General features: G+C 44.5%; 1 protein-coding gene across 5 annotated transcripts in view; it reads left to right on the top strand.

Moving 5' to 3' along the window:
- Positions 1–15,563: 15,563 nt before the first annotated feature.
- rbfox1 (RNA binding fox-1 homolog 1) overlaps positions 15,564–18,640 on the top strand; it is a 433,204-nt gene continuing 430,127 nt past the window's right edge. For all 5 annotated transcript variants that reach the window (XR_014623865.1, XM_084370875.1, XM_084370874.1 and 2 more), the window contains exon 1: positions 15,564–15,921. Coding sequence is in view for 4 of the 5 variants with exons in the window: in XM_084370875.1 (XP_084227001.1) it covers positions 15,826–15,921 (96 nt within the window). In the remaining variant the exon portion in view is untranslated. The remainder of the gene's footprint in view (positions 15,922–18,640) is intronic.

Here is an 18,640-nt window from a genome sequence, read left to right as displayed (position 1 = left end):
CTGTTGCCATTTCACAGTTTTTCACTGTCATTTTCACCGACTTTTTTAACAGTGTACACGAGCTTAACATCAGATACACGCTGGCTTTCCCCGCAACCCTACACTTCAAATGGAGAGGAAAAAACGTGAGGTGCAATACTGTCGAAGCTGCGGAGAAAGTCATTAATGAGCGAGGACCGGGAGGAACTGTGGACTGAGATGAGTGGAGTGAGGTGAGCTGTTGTTTATTTCCAATGTAGGACTATGCGTTTTGTACTGAACTGAATAGACCTCTGTGCAGGCCAGGGAGAGGCTTCTCCTGACAGGGAACGGTTACCATGGGAGCGGCGTTAACCCCACGGACCTTTTGCAAGTTTTTCTTTTCCTTTTTCTTTTTTTTCCCCCTCCTCAACAGCGAGGAGCGTCCAGCACTCGGACACTGGATGCGTTATGGCAGCCGGACACCTTTTGTTTCACGTTCATGTGCAAGTTCAGTTTGTCTTGTTATTTGTTCAAAAACAGGCAGGTACAGTGATTGTTATGGAACTAAAAATGACAACATTCTCCACTACAAATGGTTGCAGTCAGACATTTAAAGCATAGAGTATTTATTTTATCTTCCTTCTCTCTCTCTTTTTCTTATTTTATTTCCATTGATATTATCAATATTACTATTTATCTTTTATCTAAAAGGGAAAGAAAGATATGACTAGTAGATCAGTTAAGTTTATTTCCTGGAACATAAATGGATGCAGTAGTCCTATTAAAAGGAGGAAGATACTATCATTTTTAAAAAATAATCGGGCAGACATTGTTCTAATACAGGAAACCTACATGCAAGGTTTGGAAGCGGAGAAATTTAAAGTGGGATGGGTGGGACATATATGCCATAGCTCATTCTCAAGCAAACGTAATGGGGTTCTGATTTTGGTTCACAAAAACACAAGTTTCATTCTGCGAAAACAAACTAAAGATGCAGAGGGAAGGATTATCTGTGTTGAGGCAGTGGTCGAGGGAGTGCCTCTTGTATTATGCAGCATATACGCTCCTAATAAGGGAGATCCCAACTTTTTCCACAATGTAAATAAAATACTAGGAGACACTGAGGGTGAAATTGTTTTAGCTGGGGATTTTAATGAAGTTATGGACCCAGTACTGGATAGGAGCTTATTCAGACCTCCTCCCATGACTAAGGAGAGAGAGGCTTTACATATGTTGAAAAGAGATGTGGGACTAATAGATATTTGGAGGCTGACAAACCCAAATGCGAAGGATTTTACTTTATTTTCCCACTGCCATAAAACTTATTCCAGAATAGACTTTTTTCTGATAAGTACTTCACTGGCAGACAATGTGGCTAACTGTGACATAAAGACAATCTCTCTTACAGATCATGCACCAGTTGAGCTGTTCATTAAGGCCAGTCTAAAGACCGAAAGGAGAGGTAGATGGAGACTAAACACTGGATTAATGTCGGACCCAACTTTTAGAAAGACAATAGAAGAGGACATAAAAAACTTTTTTGAAATTAACATTGGTAGTACTGAAGAAATAACTACTGTGTGGGAAGCCTCAAAGGCATACATAAGAGGCAAATTCCTAGCACAAGCTGCTAAAAAGAGTAAAGAGAATCTTACCAGAATTAAAAGTTTAGAAAAAGAGATAAAAGATAAGGAATTAGATCTGTCGAAACACTTTTCCAATGGGAAATTTCAAGAACTCTGTAAGCTTAAGTACTCTTTACATGAGATTTATAATAAAAAAGCAGAATATGCACTTTATAGATTGAAAACAAACTTTTATGAAGGTGGAGAAAAAATGGGGAAATTATTAGCAAGACAGTTAAAGGAAAAAAATTCTGCTAATACCATACCAGTTATAAGGCAGGGGGATGAACAATTTTTTGCCGCTACAGATATAAATAGAGTATTCCAACAATATTATGAGAAGTTATACACATCTTCTATATCTCCAAATGCCTCACAAGAAGATATAGAACAGTTTCTCCTTACGATAGATGTGCCCAAGCTCCCACCTCGGGAGGCAGCTGGATTGGAATTACCCATAACTGAAGGTGAAATAAGGGAGGCAATTTCTTCAATGAAAAATGGGAAGTCGCCGGGTTTCGACGGACTCCCAGTGGAATATTATAAAGCCTTTATAGATACGGTTGTGTCAGTATTACGGAGGGTGTATCAGGAGATGTTTGATAAGGGTTGTGTAGCTCCAACTTTTAATGAAGCGGTAATCTCACTAATTCCCAAAACAGGTAAAGATGCCGCAGATCCCTCCAATTTCAGACCTATAAGTCTGCTTAACCTTGACTGTAAGATTCTTACAAAAATTCTAGCGACACGTTTACAATTGGTGTTACCGAGTATCATCCACCCCAATCAGGTCGGTTTCATGAAAAATAGAACTTCAACTGATAATGTCAGACTCCTGTTACACTTGATGTGGTTGAGTCAATCCCAAAATACTCCTATAACTGCTATTTCTTTAGACGCAGAGAAGGCTTTCGATAGGGTGGAGTGGCAGTTCCTGTTCTCCACCCCATCTCATTTCGGCTTTAGCCCTAACTTCGTTAATTGGATAAAGATGCTGTATAAAGAACCCAAGGCAGCTGTGATGACAAACGGAATAATCTCTCCCTTCTTTAATCTGACCCGAGGAACTCGACAGGGATGCTCACTGAGCCCATTATTGTTTATCATCTTTTTAGAGGTTCTAGCAGTGTCTGTCAGAGCACACCCTGGAATAAGAGGAGTAAGGGGAGGAGATAATGAACATAAATTATTATTATACGCTGATGATATTTTAGCAGTAGTATCTGAGCCTTTAACTTCTTTGCCACATCTGATGGACACCATAAAATCCTTTTCAGAATTTTCAGGGTACTCCATCAACTGGAGCAAATCGGAGGCGATGCCTCTCTCCAAGACATGCATTTCATCTATGGTGGAGAAGTTTAATTTTAGGTGGGTACGAGAGGGGATGAAGTATCTTGGCATCAGACTCTCTGAGGATATGGACAAAATAGTGGCACTAAACTTTAACCCTCTACTCCAAAAGATAAAAACAAACCTTGATAAGTGGGAAAAATTAAAGTTAACATTATGGGGGAAAATTAATGTTATAAAAATGATAGTTGCCCCACAGTTCAGCTATGTGGCAATGATGTTACCAATTAGGATACCATCCACTACCTTTAGACAACTGGATGACGTAATAAAACACTTTCTGTGGGGTGGGAAAAGACCTCGAATTAAACTGAGAAAGTTATGTACACATAAAGAAAAGGGAGGGCTGGGCCTCCCAGATCTTAGATTGTATAATTTAGCTTTTGAGATGGCCAAAATAGCAAGGTACTGGCCTGCTGCAGAGGGTAATACAGCTTGGATGGAGGTAGAAAAGGAGATTTGCTTGCCTTTTCAGCCCCTAGAGGTTTTGTCACAAAAAAGGTCTAACATTAAAAATCCAGTACTGCTGCATTCAAAGGATGTTTGGAGCAGGGTACATACGATGTTTAAACTTAAACACACTCTACAAAGATATTCATCATTGTGGTATAATCCTGAGGTCTGTATTGGGAAGAAACCTGTGTTTTGGAAACAGTGGCACTCTAAAGGCTTAAACACCATTAACGATCTATTCGAAGATGGGGTGTTTTTGTCATTTGATAAACTGCTGCAGAAATTTAAGTTGACAGGAAAAGATAACTTTTGGAAATTTTTGCAAATAAGGAGTTGCATCTCATCAAAACCATGTAATATTACTGATAATGTGGTGATAGACTATATGAAACTTCCACTTGGAAAACGAAAAGCCTCACAATTTTACAAAATTGCCAATTCTTCTCTTGGTAACGACTCTAATCAGTTAAAGATGATTTGGCAGAGGGACCTAGGTGGAGAGTTCGGAGGTGATATATGGGAAATAATTCTGGCCGACTGCGGTAAATATGTGAGAGAGGCGAGGGGTAAACTTACACAATATAACGTATTACATAGATACTACTACACACCATCTAGAATGTATAGGATGAAATTACTGGATAATGACTTGTGCTGGAAGTGTAAACAGGTAACTGGAACTTTTATGCATTGTATGTGGGAATGTGGGTTAATCAGACCTTTCTGGATTCAGATTCTAAATATTTTGAGTAACTGGCTCGGAGCAGAAGTCTCCTCAAGCCCGGAACTCTGTTTACTGGGGGATAAATCTCAGTTACCCAATATTACTAAATGTAACTTTTCTGTAATCTCGGTAGGCAAAACAACAGCTTGTCGAGTCATTTTAAGGCATTGGAAAGCATCAGAAATTCCACAAGTAAAAGAATGGGTCAGTGCAATGACCGAAACTGCATCCTACGAATGTATGCTTGGTAGATTAAGTGATGACAGGGGGGACGGGGTGACCCCTTGGGACAGGTTCTGGGATTACATAAAGGTAAATAATAACCCTCAGTAGGGTACAGGACTCTGGTTTTCTTGTTTGGTTGTGCTTCCCCCAGGGGGATCTGGTAATACCTTATACCCCAGCAATATGTCATTATGATGTGCGTGTGTGTATAGATATATGTTTAGTTGATATTATTTTGTACTCACTATCTTTTGCAATTTCTGCCCTTCGAGAGTCAAAAATGTGTCTGTAACAGTTAACTCTTAATAATGACTACCTGTTCTTGTATGGAGAAACGTAACTAATTTTGCCATGTACCAAGCCTTGGAAAGTTCAATAAAAACTTGAATTATAAAAAAACTTAATTTCACATGGCTTTTTGTCTGCTGGGGAACTAATGATAGGCCTAATGATATTCCACCAGTCCAGTTAAGTCAAATATGTTGTTTGTCCTTCAATGTAATGCTTTTTTAATAATATAAAATACAGTAATAATCAATTCAGGGAAGGCAATTAGCCTACATTTTATTTGATGGAGCAGTAACGGACCTGGATAATCGATAGGGGCATGCTGGCCCAAAAAAGGTTGAGAACCACTGGACTAATGGAACATAACTACCCCTTATAGTGTACACTTTTCTGTAACTGTGACACTGTACTGGTACTTCTCTTACATACAGACTAACTTCCCACAACAAGTGCACTCCAAGGGTGCACTTGTGTAAATGGTTTACTTTTGTAAATGGTCACTCCAATTGCCAGAGCGCACTCTGGCACAAGCAGGACTGTTCACAAACTTAGAATAGAATAGAATCCTTTATTGTCACTGTCAACATTGTCACCAACATTTACTGTGAAAATACGTTTAGCAGCTCCACATGGCAGTAGGACAGTAGAAAAAAATAAAAATAAAAACAATATATAAAAGATACACAGATAAACAGTATAAAAACAAGTCCCCATAAATATGGACATGTGCATTAAAGTGCAAGGTGGTGCAAAAGTGCAAACACAGTGTGCTCGTAGTGCAAAGGAGGAGGAGAGAGGATGTATTGCACTTGGTAGTGTGTGTATGTATGTATTCAAATGTCAGTCCTTGCGTGAGATGGATAGGGGTGGGGTGATGGTTCTGGCAGCCTGGTGGAAAAAGCTGTTACTCAATCTTGCGGTTTTGGATTTGAGAGAGCGGTACCTCTTTCCAGAGGGGAGTGGGGAGAACAGGGCATGTCCAGGGTGTGTGAGATCAGTGCTGATGTTTCTGACCTTCTTGTGCAGTTGGCCAGAGTAGATATTTCTGAGGGGGGGGCAGAGTGGTCCCAATGATCCTCTCTGCCGTCCTCACCACCTGCTGTAGGTCCTTCCTGTCCTTGGCAGTGCAGCTGGTGAACCACACAGTGCAGCAGTAGGTCAGGATGGACTCGATGGATGCTCTGTAGAAGTTAACCAGCAGGGGGCGGGGGAGATGGGTCTGCTTCAACTTCCTGAGGAAGTAAAGTCTCTGATGGGCCTTCTTCACCTGATTCAAGGTGTGGATGGACCAGGTGAAGTCAGCTGAAATGTGTACCCCAAGGAACTTGAAGCTCTCCACCCTCTCCACCTCCTCTCCTTCAATAGAGAGGGTGGGAGGCACAGTCCTTTTTAGATTTCCTAAAATCCACTATTAGTTCCTTGGTTTTGGTTGTGTTGAGGTCCAGGTTGTTCTGAGAGCACCAGTCAGTCAGGTGTTTGACCTCCTCCCTGTAGGCTGACTAATTGTTGTTCTTAATCAGTCCTACAACGGTGGTGTCGTCAGCAAACTTAACAATGGTGTTTGTGGGGTGGATGGGGGAACAGTCATGGGTGAAGAGGGAGAAGAGGAGGGGGCTGAGGACACACCCCTGCGGTGCTCCAGTGTTCAGGATGAGTGTGGAGGAAGTGCGGTCTCCCATCCTAACGCGCTGGGGTCGGTTCCTGAGAAAGTCCCATATCCATGCACACAGTGAACTGCCTAGGCCCAGGTTGCCCAACTTCATGACCAATTTTTCGGGGATAACTGTATTGAATGCTGAGCTAAAATCCACAAATAGCATCCTCACATAGGTGTTACTCTGGTCCAGGTGAGTGAGGGCAGCATCCTCTGTTGACCTGTTTGCACGGTAGGCAAACTGGTGCTGATATAGGTCAGCTGGGATGGCGGACTTGATGGAGGGGAGCATTTGGTGATGATAGGGGTGAGAGCAACCGGGCGATAGTCATTCAGGCAGTTCAATGTGTTCTTTTTGGGTAAAGGGACGATGATGGCTGATTTAAGGCAGGTGGGAACCACAGCCTGTTGGAGCGAGAGGTTGAAGATGGTTGTAAATTACTCTGCTAGCTGGTCTGCGCAGGCCTTAAGTACCCGTCCAGTGACGCCATCTGGGCCAGGTGCCTTCCTCGCGTTGACTCTGCGCAGAGCGACTCTGACTTGATCTGACTGCAGCTGTAGCAGGTCGTCATCCCCTGGTGGAGCAGGAATGATGTTTTCCCTGTTGTGATGGTCGAAGCGAGCGAATAACTGGTTCAGTGTGTCCAGGAGGGTGCTGTCTGATGGTATTGTGTCTGTGGTGTTGTTATTGTAGCCAGTCAGGACCTTAATCCCCTGCCACATACCTCTGGAGTTGTCGTTGTTGAAGTGAGCCTCGATGCGCCTCTGGTAACTGTGCTTGGCCTTCTTAATGCCCCTCCGCAGATTTATCCATGCTTCTTTGTAGCTTAGCGGGTCCCCTGCTTTAAAGGCAGTGTCCCGTGCCTTGAGCAGTGTCCTCACTTCACTATTGAGCCACGGTTTCTGGTTAGGGAACACTTTGACAGACCTCAAAGCAGTCCTGTAGGGCTGAGGTGGTTTCCTCAGTCCAAACTTTGACTGTCCTTGTGGTTGTTTTTTGTCGGCAGATCAGCGGTTTGTACGCGGGAATAAGGGAGAGGGACAGGTGATCGGAGAGACCCAGGTGAGGCAAAGGGCTGGCTTTATAAGCGTTGGAGATGTTGCAGTAGACCTGGTCTAAGATGTTCTTTTCTCTGGTGGGGAAGTTCACGTATTTGTGGTATTTGGGTAGAACGGATTTCAGGTTGGCGTGATTGAAATCTCCTGCGACTATAATTATACTGTCTGTCTGCGCAGCTAAGTGCTGGTTGATGGACAAAAGTAGCGTCTCCATGGCTACTTTAGCATTAGCATCAGGAGGCACGTAGACAGCAATTATTACCACTGATGTGAACTCCCTGCATAGAAAAAAGGGTCTGCACTGCAACAACATAAATTCAATGTCCGGAGAGCAGTGAGTGTTTTTAACAGTTGCGTTGGTGCACCATCTGTTGTCAATGTAAGCACAAAGTCCTCCTCCTCTGTTCTTACCAGAGTCTGTTGTTCGGTCAGCTCTGAAGACAGCACGGCCGCATCGGGGATGTTTTGGTCCAGCCAAGACTCCGTGACAATCGATACACAGTATTCCAGGCGTGAGAGGTGATCCGCAGTCGTAGTTCGTCCACTTTGTTGTTTAGCGACCGGGCGTTGGTAGGAAAGAGACTGGGAATGACCGGTTTGTAAGGGTTAGCCTTTAGCCTAGCCGCTAGTCCCCCTCTTTTGCCCCGCTTCTGCCTCCTGTGTCTGCGCTGCCTATGCCACTCCAGCGGGGATGGTGAAGCCGGCTCCGTTCAGTGGCTGCCGAATCTCCAGGGGAATGGTATTCCAGAGATTTAGGTCCTTTTGTGGGCAGAAAGCGTTTACTGCAACGGCCAGCAGTTCCGCTCTGCTGTATTGCACACTTGTCACAAGCAGAGATGAAATAAGTAGCAAGAGAAGTACAAAGCTGCCAAAAGTCGAGGAGCGCTGGGCCGCTGCGTCTATGCGCGCCGCCATATTGGAATTCTGGCTAAATATTGTATGGTTCTCTATAGCATCACATTCTCAGAGGGCCAGAGTGAGACTGAGCAGTTTTGTGAACAGTTAAAATGACATTCTTAGCTGAATGTAGCAACTAAAATAATTAAACACACATAAGCAAAGGAGAGTGAGCGGTTTGTGTGTGTAACGTTAGCAATAACAGTTAGGTAGCATCCTGCAGTTCTAAAGCTTAAAGCATGTATATGTGTGTGTATATACACCAATCAGCCACAACATTAAAACCACTGACAGGTGAATAACATTGATCATCTCATCACAATACGATGTTCTGCTGGGAAACCTTGGGTACTGGCATTCATGTGAATGCCACTTGACACGCACCACCCATCCAAACACTGTTGTGGACCAAGTACACCCCCTCATCACAACAACACTACCCGATAGCAGTGGCCCCCCAGCAGGACAATGTGCCCTGACACAGCACAAAACACTGCTCAGGACAGCTCGAGGAACACAATAAAAGGGCCCAAGGTGTTGACCGGGCCTCCAAATTCCTCATATTCCAATCTGATTGAGCATCTGTAGGACGTGCTGGATATCTATCTATCTATCTATCTATCTATCTATCATCCATCGACATTAACACTATACCACACCTGAAAGTAGGGTGACAAAAAGCCTTGTTGCCCCCCTTTTCCAGCACCAGTGACTAATTACACAGAAGAATAACAAACAAGGAAAAAGTTTTATTCTGACAATGACATTTATGCCACACAGACACAGACACAGCTCTGTAACCCACAATTAGTAGCCAATACTTTCCTTTACTATGGTGACCACTTTACTGTGGTTTGGAGCCATCTGAATGCAGTAGGTATCTGTGCCATCTGTAGTCTCTAATTGGAGTGACAGTGCACATTGTCAGACCATAATTACACAGGCAGCTGGTTGAATATTGTGCCACAGCACAAGCAAAAGGACCAGAGAAACCTCTGTAGTTATGTGTACATTAAACTTGTCATCCAGATTAGTTACAGGTGTGTTGGAGAGGAACACACTGAAACAGTCCCATGAAAACTCATAGTTCTGTCCCTTCCAAAATCTAAATTGAATTATCAACTTTACAAAATAGTAAAGTAGGTAGAGCAGGTAGTGCACTTATTGGAAGATCGGTCGTTTGATCCTCGGATCCCCACCTGCACATCGAAGTATCCTTAGTCAAGATACTGAACCCTGAGTTGCTCCCGATGGCTATGGTTTTGGAGAGGAAGCGCATTTCTCCTGATGAGCAGGTCAGCACCGTACTGGCCAAATATTTAGTAAGTAAAGAAGAAAATAAACAAGAATAAAATACAAAAATGCAGAGGTATTGGTTATCTTACCGATTTCGCCCATGAGAAGCAGGCAATTATCGGTTATTGGTATTGGCTAAAATAAAATCAATATTGTGCATTCCTATTGGAGAGTGCTTTGAACTGTCAGTAGCCTAGAAAAGCGATTGTAGAGGGTTTGGTTTGGACCCAATAGCAGCACAAAGACAGGCAGGTATCGTTGGTGACAAACTTTATTGGCACATGTGCAGGAATCAATGGCAGTAGGCAAAACAGTCTGTCTTCTGGCCGCTGGCCTTTAACAGTTTCTGGTGGGGATTGTAGATTAGGCTCAGCCGAACCAAACCAGGATGCTGGTGAGAAATGTCCGTGAAACTCAGTCTTGTACTAATATTCGTCCATCTCCATCCCCTCATCCCCGACTGTAGGGAATGCGTCGTCCGCGTCAGAGAGGGGGTTATCGTTGCACCCATCATCAGCGTCGGACTCATCATCCAATGGTTCCGATCGATGGGATCGCTGGAGGGGTGGAGTCCGTGGTCTGGGGATATAACTGGTTCTGGTGGGTTGATCGGGGTGACGCTGATGAAACTCCCTGATGAGGTGATGATCCAATATGTGTCTGGCAGGGACCCAGGATCTCTCCTCGGGGCCGTATCCCTCCCAGTCCACCAGGTATTGGAGACCCCTCCCACGTCGGCAGGACTGCAGGAGATGGCGGACCGTGTAGGTGAGGCCTCCGCCGATGAAACGAGGAGGTGGAGGAGGTGGGATGGCGGGGACCAGGGCACTTTCTCGGCCCGGCTTGATTCTGGAGACGTGAGATGGATGCGCATGGATCTGGGGAGTTTGAGTCTCACCGCTGCCGGGTTGATGATCTTGACCACCTTGAAGGGACCAATGAAACGGGGGGCCAGCTTTTTTGACTCCACCCTCAGGGGAAGGTCACGGGTGGAGAGCCAAACCTTTTGACCTAGCTGATATTCTGGAGCCTGGGAGTGGTGGCGGTTGGGGGCAGAAGCATAGTGACCAGTGGCTTTGAGGAGGGCAGCTCGAGCTCGGATCCAGGTCCTGCGGCAGCAGCGGATGAAGGCCTGGACGGATGGATGGGAAGTCTCTCTCTCTAGGGTCGGGAACAGAGGTGACTGGTAGCCGTATACGCACTGGAAGGGAGAGAGGCCTGTGGCAGAACTGGTCGTGGTGTTGTGGGAGTATTCCACCCACAGGAGCTGTTCGGACCAAGACGATGGGGATTGTGATGTCATACAGCAGAGTGCCGTCTCCATCTCCTGATTCTTGCACTCCGTCTGACCGTTAGACTGGGGATGGCATCCTGACGAGAGACTGACGGTGGCCCCCAGGAGCGAGCAGAATTCTCTCCAAAAAATAGAGGCGAACTGGGAGCCCTGATCAGAAACCACATCCACTGGGATGCCATGGAGACGGACCACATGCTTCAGCAACAGTTTAGCAGCCCCCTTGGCTGAAGTGGGCCATCTTGGGCAGGGGCAAGAAGTGGGCCATCTTGCTAAACCGGTCCACAACCGTCAGAATGGTGGTGTTGCCGCTGGACGGTGGTAAACAGGCGACGAAGTCCACGGAGATGTGTGACCAAGGACGATGAGGTACCAGTTGTGGGTGCAGAAGACTGGCAGGAGCTTGGAGCATAGGTTTATGTTGGTTGCAGGTGGGGCAGGCGTTGACGAGCTCCGAGTATCCTCAGCCAGAGTGGACCACCAGAAGCGACGCTGCACGACCTCCTTAGTCCGCTGGATCCCAAGGTGGCAGGTGAGTTTCGAGCTGTGAGCCCACTGGAGGACCTCGAACCGGAGGTCAGGTGGAACGTACAGGCGTTCTGGTGGACAGGAACTGGGTCCGGGCTGGTCCTGGATGGCGCCTCTGACCCTCTCCTCCACCTTCCAGGTAAGTGTGGCGATGACACGTGAGGCTTGAAGGATGGCATTGGGTTCGCCAGCCTCCCTCTCCTCTTCCTGGAACTGCCGAGACAAGGCATCAGGCTTGACGTTGCGGGACCCCGGCCGATATGAGAGGGAGAAGTTGAATCTGGTAAGAAAGAGTGACCACCGGGCATGGCGGGAGTTCAGTCTCTCGGCTGACCGGATGTACTCAAGGTTCTTGTGATCTGTCCACACCAGGAACTGCAGCTTGGTCCCCTCTAACCAGTGTCGCCACTCCCCCAGAGCCAACTTCACTGCTAGTAACTCTCTGTTACCAATATCATAGTTTCTCTCATCTGGGGTCAACCACCTGGAGAAGAAGGCGCAGGGGTGTAGCTTCTGGTCGATGGCGGCCCTCTGAGACAGAACGGCCCCAACTCCCACGTCGGAGGCGTCCACTTCGACCACGAACTGTCGTTCAGTGTCAGGCATTACGAGGATGGGGGCCGTCGTAAAACGTGTCTTCATGGACCGGAAAGCCTCATTGGCGGCCCGAAGACCACCGGAAGGGCACCTTGGAGGAGGTGAGGGCCGTGATTTTTGAAGATTGAATTCTCCAGGAGACGTTGGAGAACCCTCTGGGCATGGTGAATGTGTTTGTCCTTGGATCGGGAGAAGATCAGGATGTCATCAAGGTAGACGAAAACAAACTTGTAAAGCATGTCTCTGAGTACGTCGTTAACAAGGGCCTGGAAGACGGCAGGAGCATTGGTGAGGCCAAAAGGCATTACCAGGTACTCATAGTGGACGGTGGGGGTGTTGAACGCTGTCTTCCATTCGTCTCCCTCTTGGATCCGGACCAGGTGGTAGGCGTTACCTAGATCAAGTTTGGGGAAGACTGTGGCTCCCTCCAGGAGCTCGAACGCTGAGGCGATGAGGGGCAGGGGATAACGGTTTTTCACCGTAATGTCATTTAGTCCTCGATAGTCGATACAAGGGCGGAGCATCTTGTCCTTTTTTGCCACAAAGAAGAAGCCCGCCCCTGCCGGAGATGACGAGGGTCAGATGATGCCTGCGGCCAAAGAGTCATTAATGTAGGTGTCGGTGTAGCAAGAGTCTGAGAGCCTTGGGGTAGCAGCAGTGAGATGAAAGAGGGTTTTGATGTGTGCCTCACTAGGACCTCCTCCCTCACTAGTGAGCCTGACCTTTTGCTGGACAACTAGAAATGAAGTGTTCGGGCTGACCACAGTAGAGGCAGAGGTTCCCTCTGCGGCGCCTCTCTCTCTCTCTTGTGGGGTTAGGCTGGCCCGGCCGATCTGCATGGACTCAGAATCCCTCCTCGGTGTGCTGGCGGGCAGAGTTAGGGACCTGGGAGGAGCTGGAAGACGAGGAGCCGGAAGCCCCTCCCCTCGTCCCTGCCGTCTCTCTCGGTGTCTAGCTTGAATCCGTCTGTTAACACGGGAAGCCAGCTCGATGATATCGTCGAGAGAGGCAGGAAGGTCACCTTGCGGAGTTCGGTGGCGAAGGCATTGAAGGAGGAGCAAGTGCTGAGCTGGGTCTCCACCCGGTCTAGGCGAGCCAGTGGATCGGGGCTGTGGGCTGGGTCCATTCTTTGGCCAGATTGTACTGTAAAGGGTTTGGTTTGGACCCAATAGTAGCACAAAGACAGGCAGGTATCGTTGGTAACAAACTTTATTGGCACATGTGCAGGAATCAATGGCAGTAGGCAAAACAGTCTGTCTTCTGGCCACTGGCCATTAACAGTCCCTGGTGGGGATTGTAGATTAGGCTCAGCCGAACCAAACCAGGATGCTGGTGAGTTACGTCCGTGAAACTTAGTCTTGTACTCACTCAGTGAAGGAATAATCAGTCACAGAACTGCAGGAAGCCACAGAGGAGACACTCACTCTGTAGAGCTGAATCAGGTAATCATCGGATAGCCAAGGGAGCAGACAGGCAGAATCCAGAAAGGGACAGGCGAGGATCGTGGTCGGGGACGGAAGGCTGAGGTGATTTCCAGGAGATCGTTCAGGCAGGATAGTCGGAGGCAAGCAGGGTCGAAACCGGGAGATCAGGCAGAGAAACGCTGGAGAGTCTGGTGCAAGCATCAAGAACAATCTGGCAATGAGTGAGTGTGGAGCTGGGGCTTAAATGCATCCAGAGCAGAACACATGAGATTTGGAATCAGTTTCTCAATTACCATCTATTTTATTTATTTTTTTAGAAGTAAAGCTGCTGTGAGTGAATATGATGGCACTTTAATGTGTCATTATTGCCTCTGGACGTTATGTCTTTGTCTGTGTCCGTTTGTTGGTTGGTTTGTCAGCAGGATTACACAAAAACTACTTTCAACAAAACTTGGATGGAAAATGGGCCCAGAATAGACCCCATTAACTTTTGGTGCAGATCTGGAAAAAGGGCCAAATCCAGGATTTTTTTCTGACTTTCTTTAACAATGTGTTTTCTGACATTATCATTAATTTCTCGAAGAATAATGCATGGATCGTGATGAAAAATATCAGGCACATTTAGGTGGCTGGTATCTATGAGTGAATACAATTTGATGTCAATTCTAATCAGAATTTGGATATTGGCTTAGGCTTGATTGAATTAAAGGTAACTGCTGGGCCTTGTCGGAGGTATGCACTCTACTGAGTGTCATTCTAGTGATTTTTGAAAAAAAACATGAAGTCATACTGTTATGCTCGGTTGGTGGAGTGTAGACCCAAAAGTGGACAAAGAGGCAGGAAGTAGGGTATAAGGAAATGTATTGACTTCACAAGGGTTTTTGCAGGTAAAGGTGTAGAGAGTCCCAGACGGTGTCCCCGTCTGGGAGTGTGAAGGTGGAGGTGTGGTAGCTCACGGCGGCACTGGTGGTAGCGTGGCGATTTGAGACTCCGGTGAGCACAGGATAAGGCTGTTGGCATCAGAGGAGTGAAGAGCTGGACGGCTGGAGCTGGAAACACTGGTAGTTGGAGTGCAGGTGAACACACATCCAACTGATGAAATCATCTGGCAGCAGGTAGCGTGGAAAGCAGGGCTTATCAGCAGGAGCTGATTGTCAACTTGCTGCAGGTGAGCATGTGTCTCCAATGAATGGGAAGCTCCGCCCAGCCTCTCAATGCACCTCTGCAAGCACAACAGAAAAAGAAACAAACACCAAGCACCAAATATCCACCACAGAATCTGACAGATCATGATACATACTGCACCATTAATACTAAATGTGTGCTAAGTGGGTCATTTGTTTTTATAGAACTAACTGCCACTTCTGTTTGAGTCAAAAACAACAACAATCTGCAACATTTTATCTGAATCTTTTCATGTTTAAACAAGATCTGAAAATGATCAACCCCTGGAGCCTGTCTATTCATCAATGAATACAATTAGCATGTTCTATTTATAGTAACATCATTTTATTTTTATATCATGTAGAGACAAGCTGAACTGTTTTTTTTTTCAGTTTGGTATTTTGCATGACTCAAAAAGTTTTGCCATAAAATGATGGCACTTCAGAGAGAAAGAGAGGGAGGAGGGGTGAAAGAGAGAGGGTGGAGGGAGAGAGAGAGAAAGAGAGAGGGGGGGAGGGTTGCATTGTAGCTGCAGTCAGCATCCTCAATCGCCTCCAGTAACACATGTCAGAGCACTTCAATTCATCAAAAAATGAGAGAGAGAGGGAGGAGAGGGAGAGAGAGAGATCAGCATTTTTTGCAAGAAACCGCACATGCACCTACACAGAGCCGGACTCAATCTTTCCCTCTCTCCCTTTCTCTCTTACACACACAAACACACAGACACACAGACACACAGACACACACACACACACACACACAAACACCACATTAGAAACACACACAGAGACAATTTTCTCCCTCCCTCACGCTCCAGCGATCGCAGTCACACTGACTGCTGGCTTGCCTCCATGTACACACACACAAACGCACAAACACAAACACGCACACACACATACATACTGAGTCAGACTCACACTGACTCTCTCTCACACTCTGAGTCACACACACTGCAGCAGAGTGCTCTCTCTCTCTCTCTCTCTCTCTCTGTATCTCTCTCTCTCTCTCTGTGCTCGTCCCGCCTTCCTGCAAGCAGAAAACACTGGTCTCTATCGTATGGGACCGGCTGCTGCTTCTTGAAGCTTCATCTCTCTTCTCACTCTCTACCAATCGTTCTTTCTTTCTCTTTTCTTCTTTCTTTCTTTTCTTTATTTCTCTCTCTCTCTCTCTCTCTTTCTCCTCTCTCTCTGGTCATCCTGCCTCTCTCTGTACCTCACCGTTAAGAACAAGGTTGTGTATTGTCGGGGTTGAGGGGGTTTGTGTTGTCAGATTGAGGAGGGAACATGCAGCATCCTGGAGGAACATGCGTGGCATTGCCCAATGTTGATGCCTGTCCTCAGCTGTCCTGTGCCGCCCTCACCTTCATGTATTTACAGCAGGTGAGTGTGTGTCTGTGCATGTGTGTGAGCTTTTGTAGACATGAATTTACATCTTGTGTACATGCCATTGGCTGCTGCTACTGGACATGGGAAGTGGAGTGGAACCGAAAAACTGCATGCTCTCCCTTGCAGGGCAGAATCAGAGAAACAAAGAGTGTGTGGACATCTAGCAACTGTAAATGCGTAGTGTCAGTTTGTGCCAGTTTGGGAAGCATCAGCCCTCCTTGTTCTGCTGTCATGCTGGACTGTGTACAGCTAGATACTGGGGCTTTTTCCTCTCAATCTATACAGATGAACCAGGTGGAAGTTTGCTTCCAGAACGGTCCAGTGGTGTTGTTATTTGTTTGTTAGAGAGGCACTGGATCAGGACTGTCCTGCTCTAGTTTTTCATTTATATCCTATGATACAAAACGTTTTGTAACATGCTAAGAGTTTGTGCCACATTTTCTAAAAATAAGTCTGAAGTATGGAAATTGCATTTTGTTTTTATCTCACGTGATTATAATTGAAAAGATTGGCCTGTTTTACTGCAATGTTTCTAATGTAGCGAACAGCATAAGAAAACATCATAACGTTGAATAAGCTGTTGTCTAGATTGTTGTCCAATCAGTTTGGGAGTGTTAACGGGTTTCTGGTTGCTGGTAAGACTCATAGAACTGGCGATTTTGCTAGTGTATGGTTAGATTAAACTATTTTAAGATTAATACTTGGGTGAGAATTTTAATAACTTTAATTTTCACATAGGGAAGCCTTCAGCTGTCAATGTTAATAAGAAATATTTTCATGTTTAAATATATTTTTTGAAGCATAACAAATCACATGTTTTAATTTATGGTAAAGAAGAAAATTGCAACCATAAGTGAAAAATCAAATTTCAGACTGGCCACATTTTAATTTGATTTGTGTGCCAAATTTAACTACTTTTAGTTAATATTGAATGAAAAGTGCCCTTTTCATTATAACTTTCACTGGACTTGGACATATTTCACAAAAGAGGTCTGAAAGAATCCTGCCATCATAATTTTTTGCTTTTAATTCAGCTCAGCTCTGGGATTTATTCCCTGTTCATTCATCTATTGAATTATAGTTTGTTTTTCTTACTTATATTTTACAACTTTAAACTAAGTTTATGTTGTATAGATACATGTACACATACAGTATATACAGTAATAAACATGGGTCATGGATATTGATCTATTGTATTTGTATGTATGTATGTATTTATTTATTAACTCATTTATTTGTGTTTCATTATAGCTTACTTCACTCCAGCATAGTAATAATAATAAACTTTATTTGTATAGCACCTTTAAAAACATAGTTTCGAAGTGCTTCATAGCAATAAAAAAAGAAACCAATAAAATGACAATGAATAAAAACATTCATATAAAAATAAGAATAATCAAAGAAGATATGATAAGACATCATAAAACAAAGGAATTAATCAGGTAAAAGAACATTTAAAAAAGCATGTTTTTTAAAAGAGATTTAAAAGAGGACAGGGATGTGGCTTGCCTGATCTCCTCTGGCAGTCTGTCACCCCTGGTTTTCACTCTGGTGGGTCCCTCTTAGAGATTCCAAGATCCAGAGGTTCTCAGGCTACACTTGGGCTCATAAGGGATACTCATTGATATACACTTATTATATGCAATGGTAATCACAATCCCACCATCCCCAGGAATATAAGCAAACAAACAAATCAAAATCAAATCAATGTTATTTATATAGCCCAAAATCAAAATCGCATTGCCTCATTCGCTCTACAATCCATAAAAGTAAACGCCATCCTCTGTCCTTAGACCTTCAATTCAAGTGAGGAAAAGAGTAAGGAGAGAGGATGAAATCTCAGGAACAATCACAAAGGAGGGATCCCTCTCCCAGGATGGGCAGACATGCAATAGATGTCGTATGTACAGAACAGGACAACAAAATCAAAGTTTACAAAGTGCATTGACAAAATATCTGATACAAGTAATTCTACAAACAAATAAAACATTTATGTACACTGACTTACTGGATTATAGCTTTCTATTGTCAAATTATTGTGTAGTATAGTTTTTCAACTTATTCTTTACCTTCCTTCACTTATTATATCTTCATAATAGTTTTATAACTCTGACTTATAGCTGTGTTTTGGTTGTGTTGTGTCACTTTGCTTCAATTTTTGCACTATACTGTGTCAAATTCTACTACCCTCCACCTTACTCCTTTCCTTTCACTTTTTAATTTTTCATTCGCGGATTTCTATCGAGGATCTGGTATTTCCACAACTATCACACAGAGTGTTGTAAGCATTAAACTAAAGACACAATTTCATTTTTTAGTTGGGCAAATTGTATAAAGAGTGTGTGAGATTTAAACTAATTTAACATTTAAATGCAAAACAATGATGATTGAGGGATGTTCAGAAAAAATACGCAACCTAAAATACTTGGTTTATTATAATTCATTCATACATGTTAACATGATCCAATGACAAAATAAAGTACACAATTTGTAGTTATCAAATTCTGCTTCAACTAAGCAAAAGTTCATTTTGAAATACTGTAACTGTTGGAAAAATTATATATAGCAAAATGGCTAGCTTGGTAAATAATGGAAGTTGCAACAAGGAGGCAGCCATCTTGAATTTGGTATAGGTCTGCAATTCCTGTATTGCACTAAAAATCCACAAATGTATTGTACGAAAATAGATTTGTAAGGTATTCATTGATGTTTT

Source organism: Pagrus pagrus (genome assembly GCF_965226575.1).
Source record: "Pagrus pagrus genome assembly, chromosome: 13".
In the NCBI taxonomy this organism is placed as follows: domain Eukaryota; kingdom Metazoa; phylum Chordata; class Actinopteri; order Spariformes; family Sparidae; genus Pagrus; species Pagrus pagrus.
This window is presented reverse-complemented; position numbering and strand designations above follow the sequence as displayed.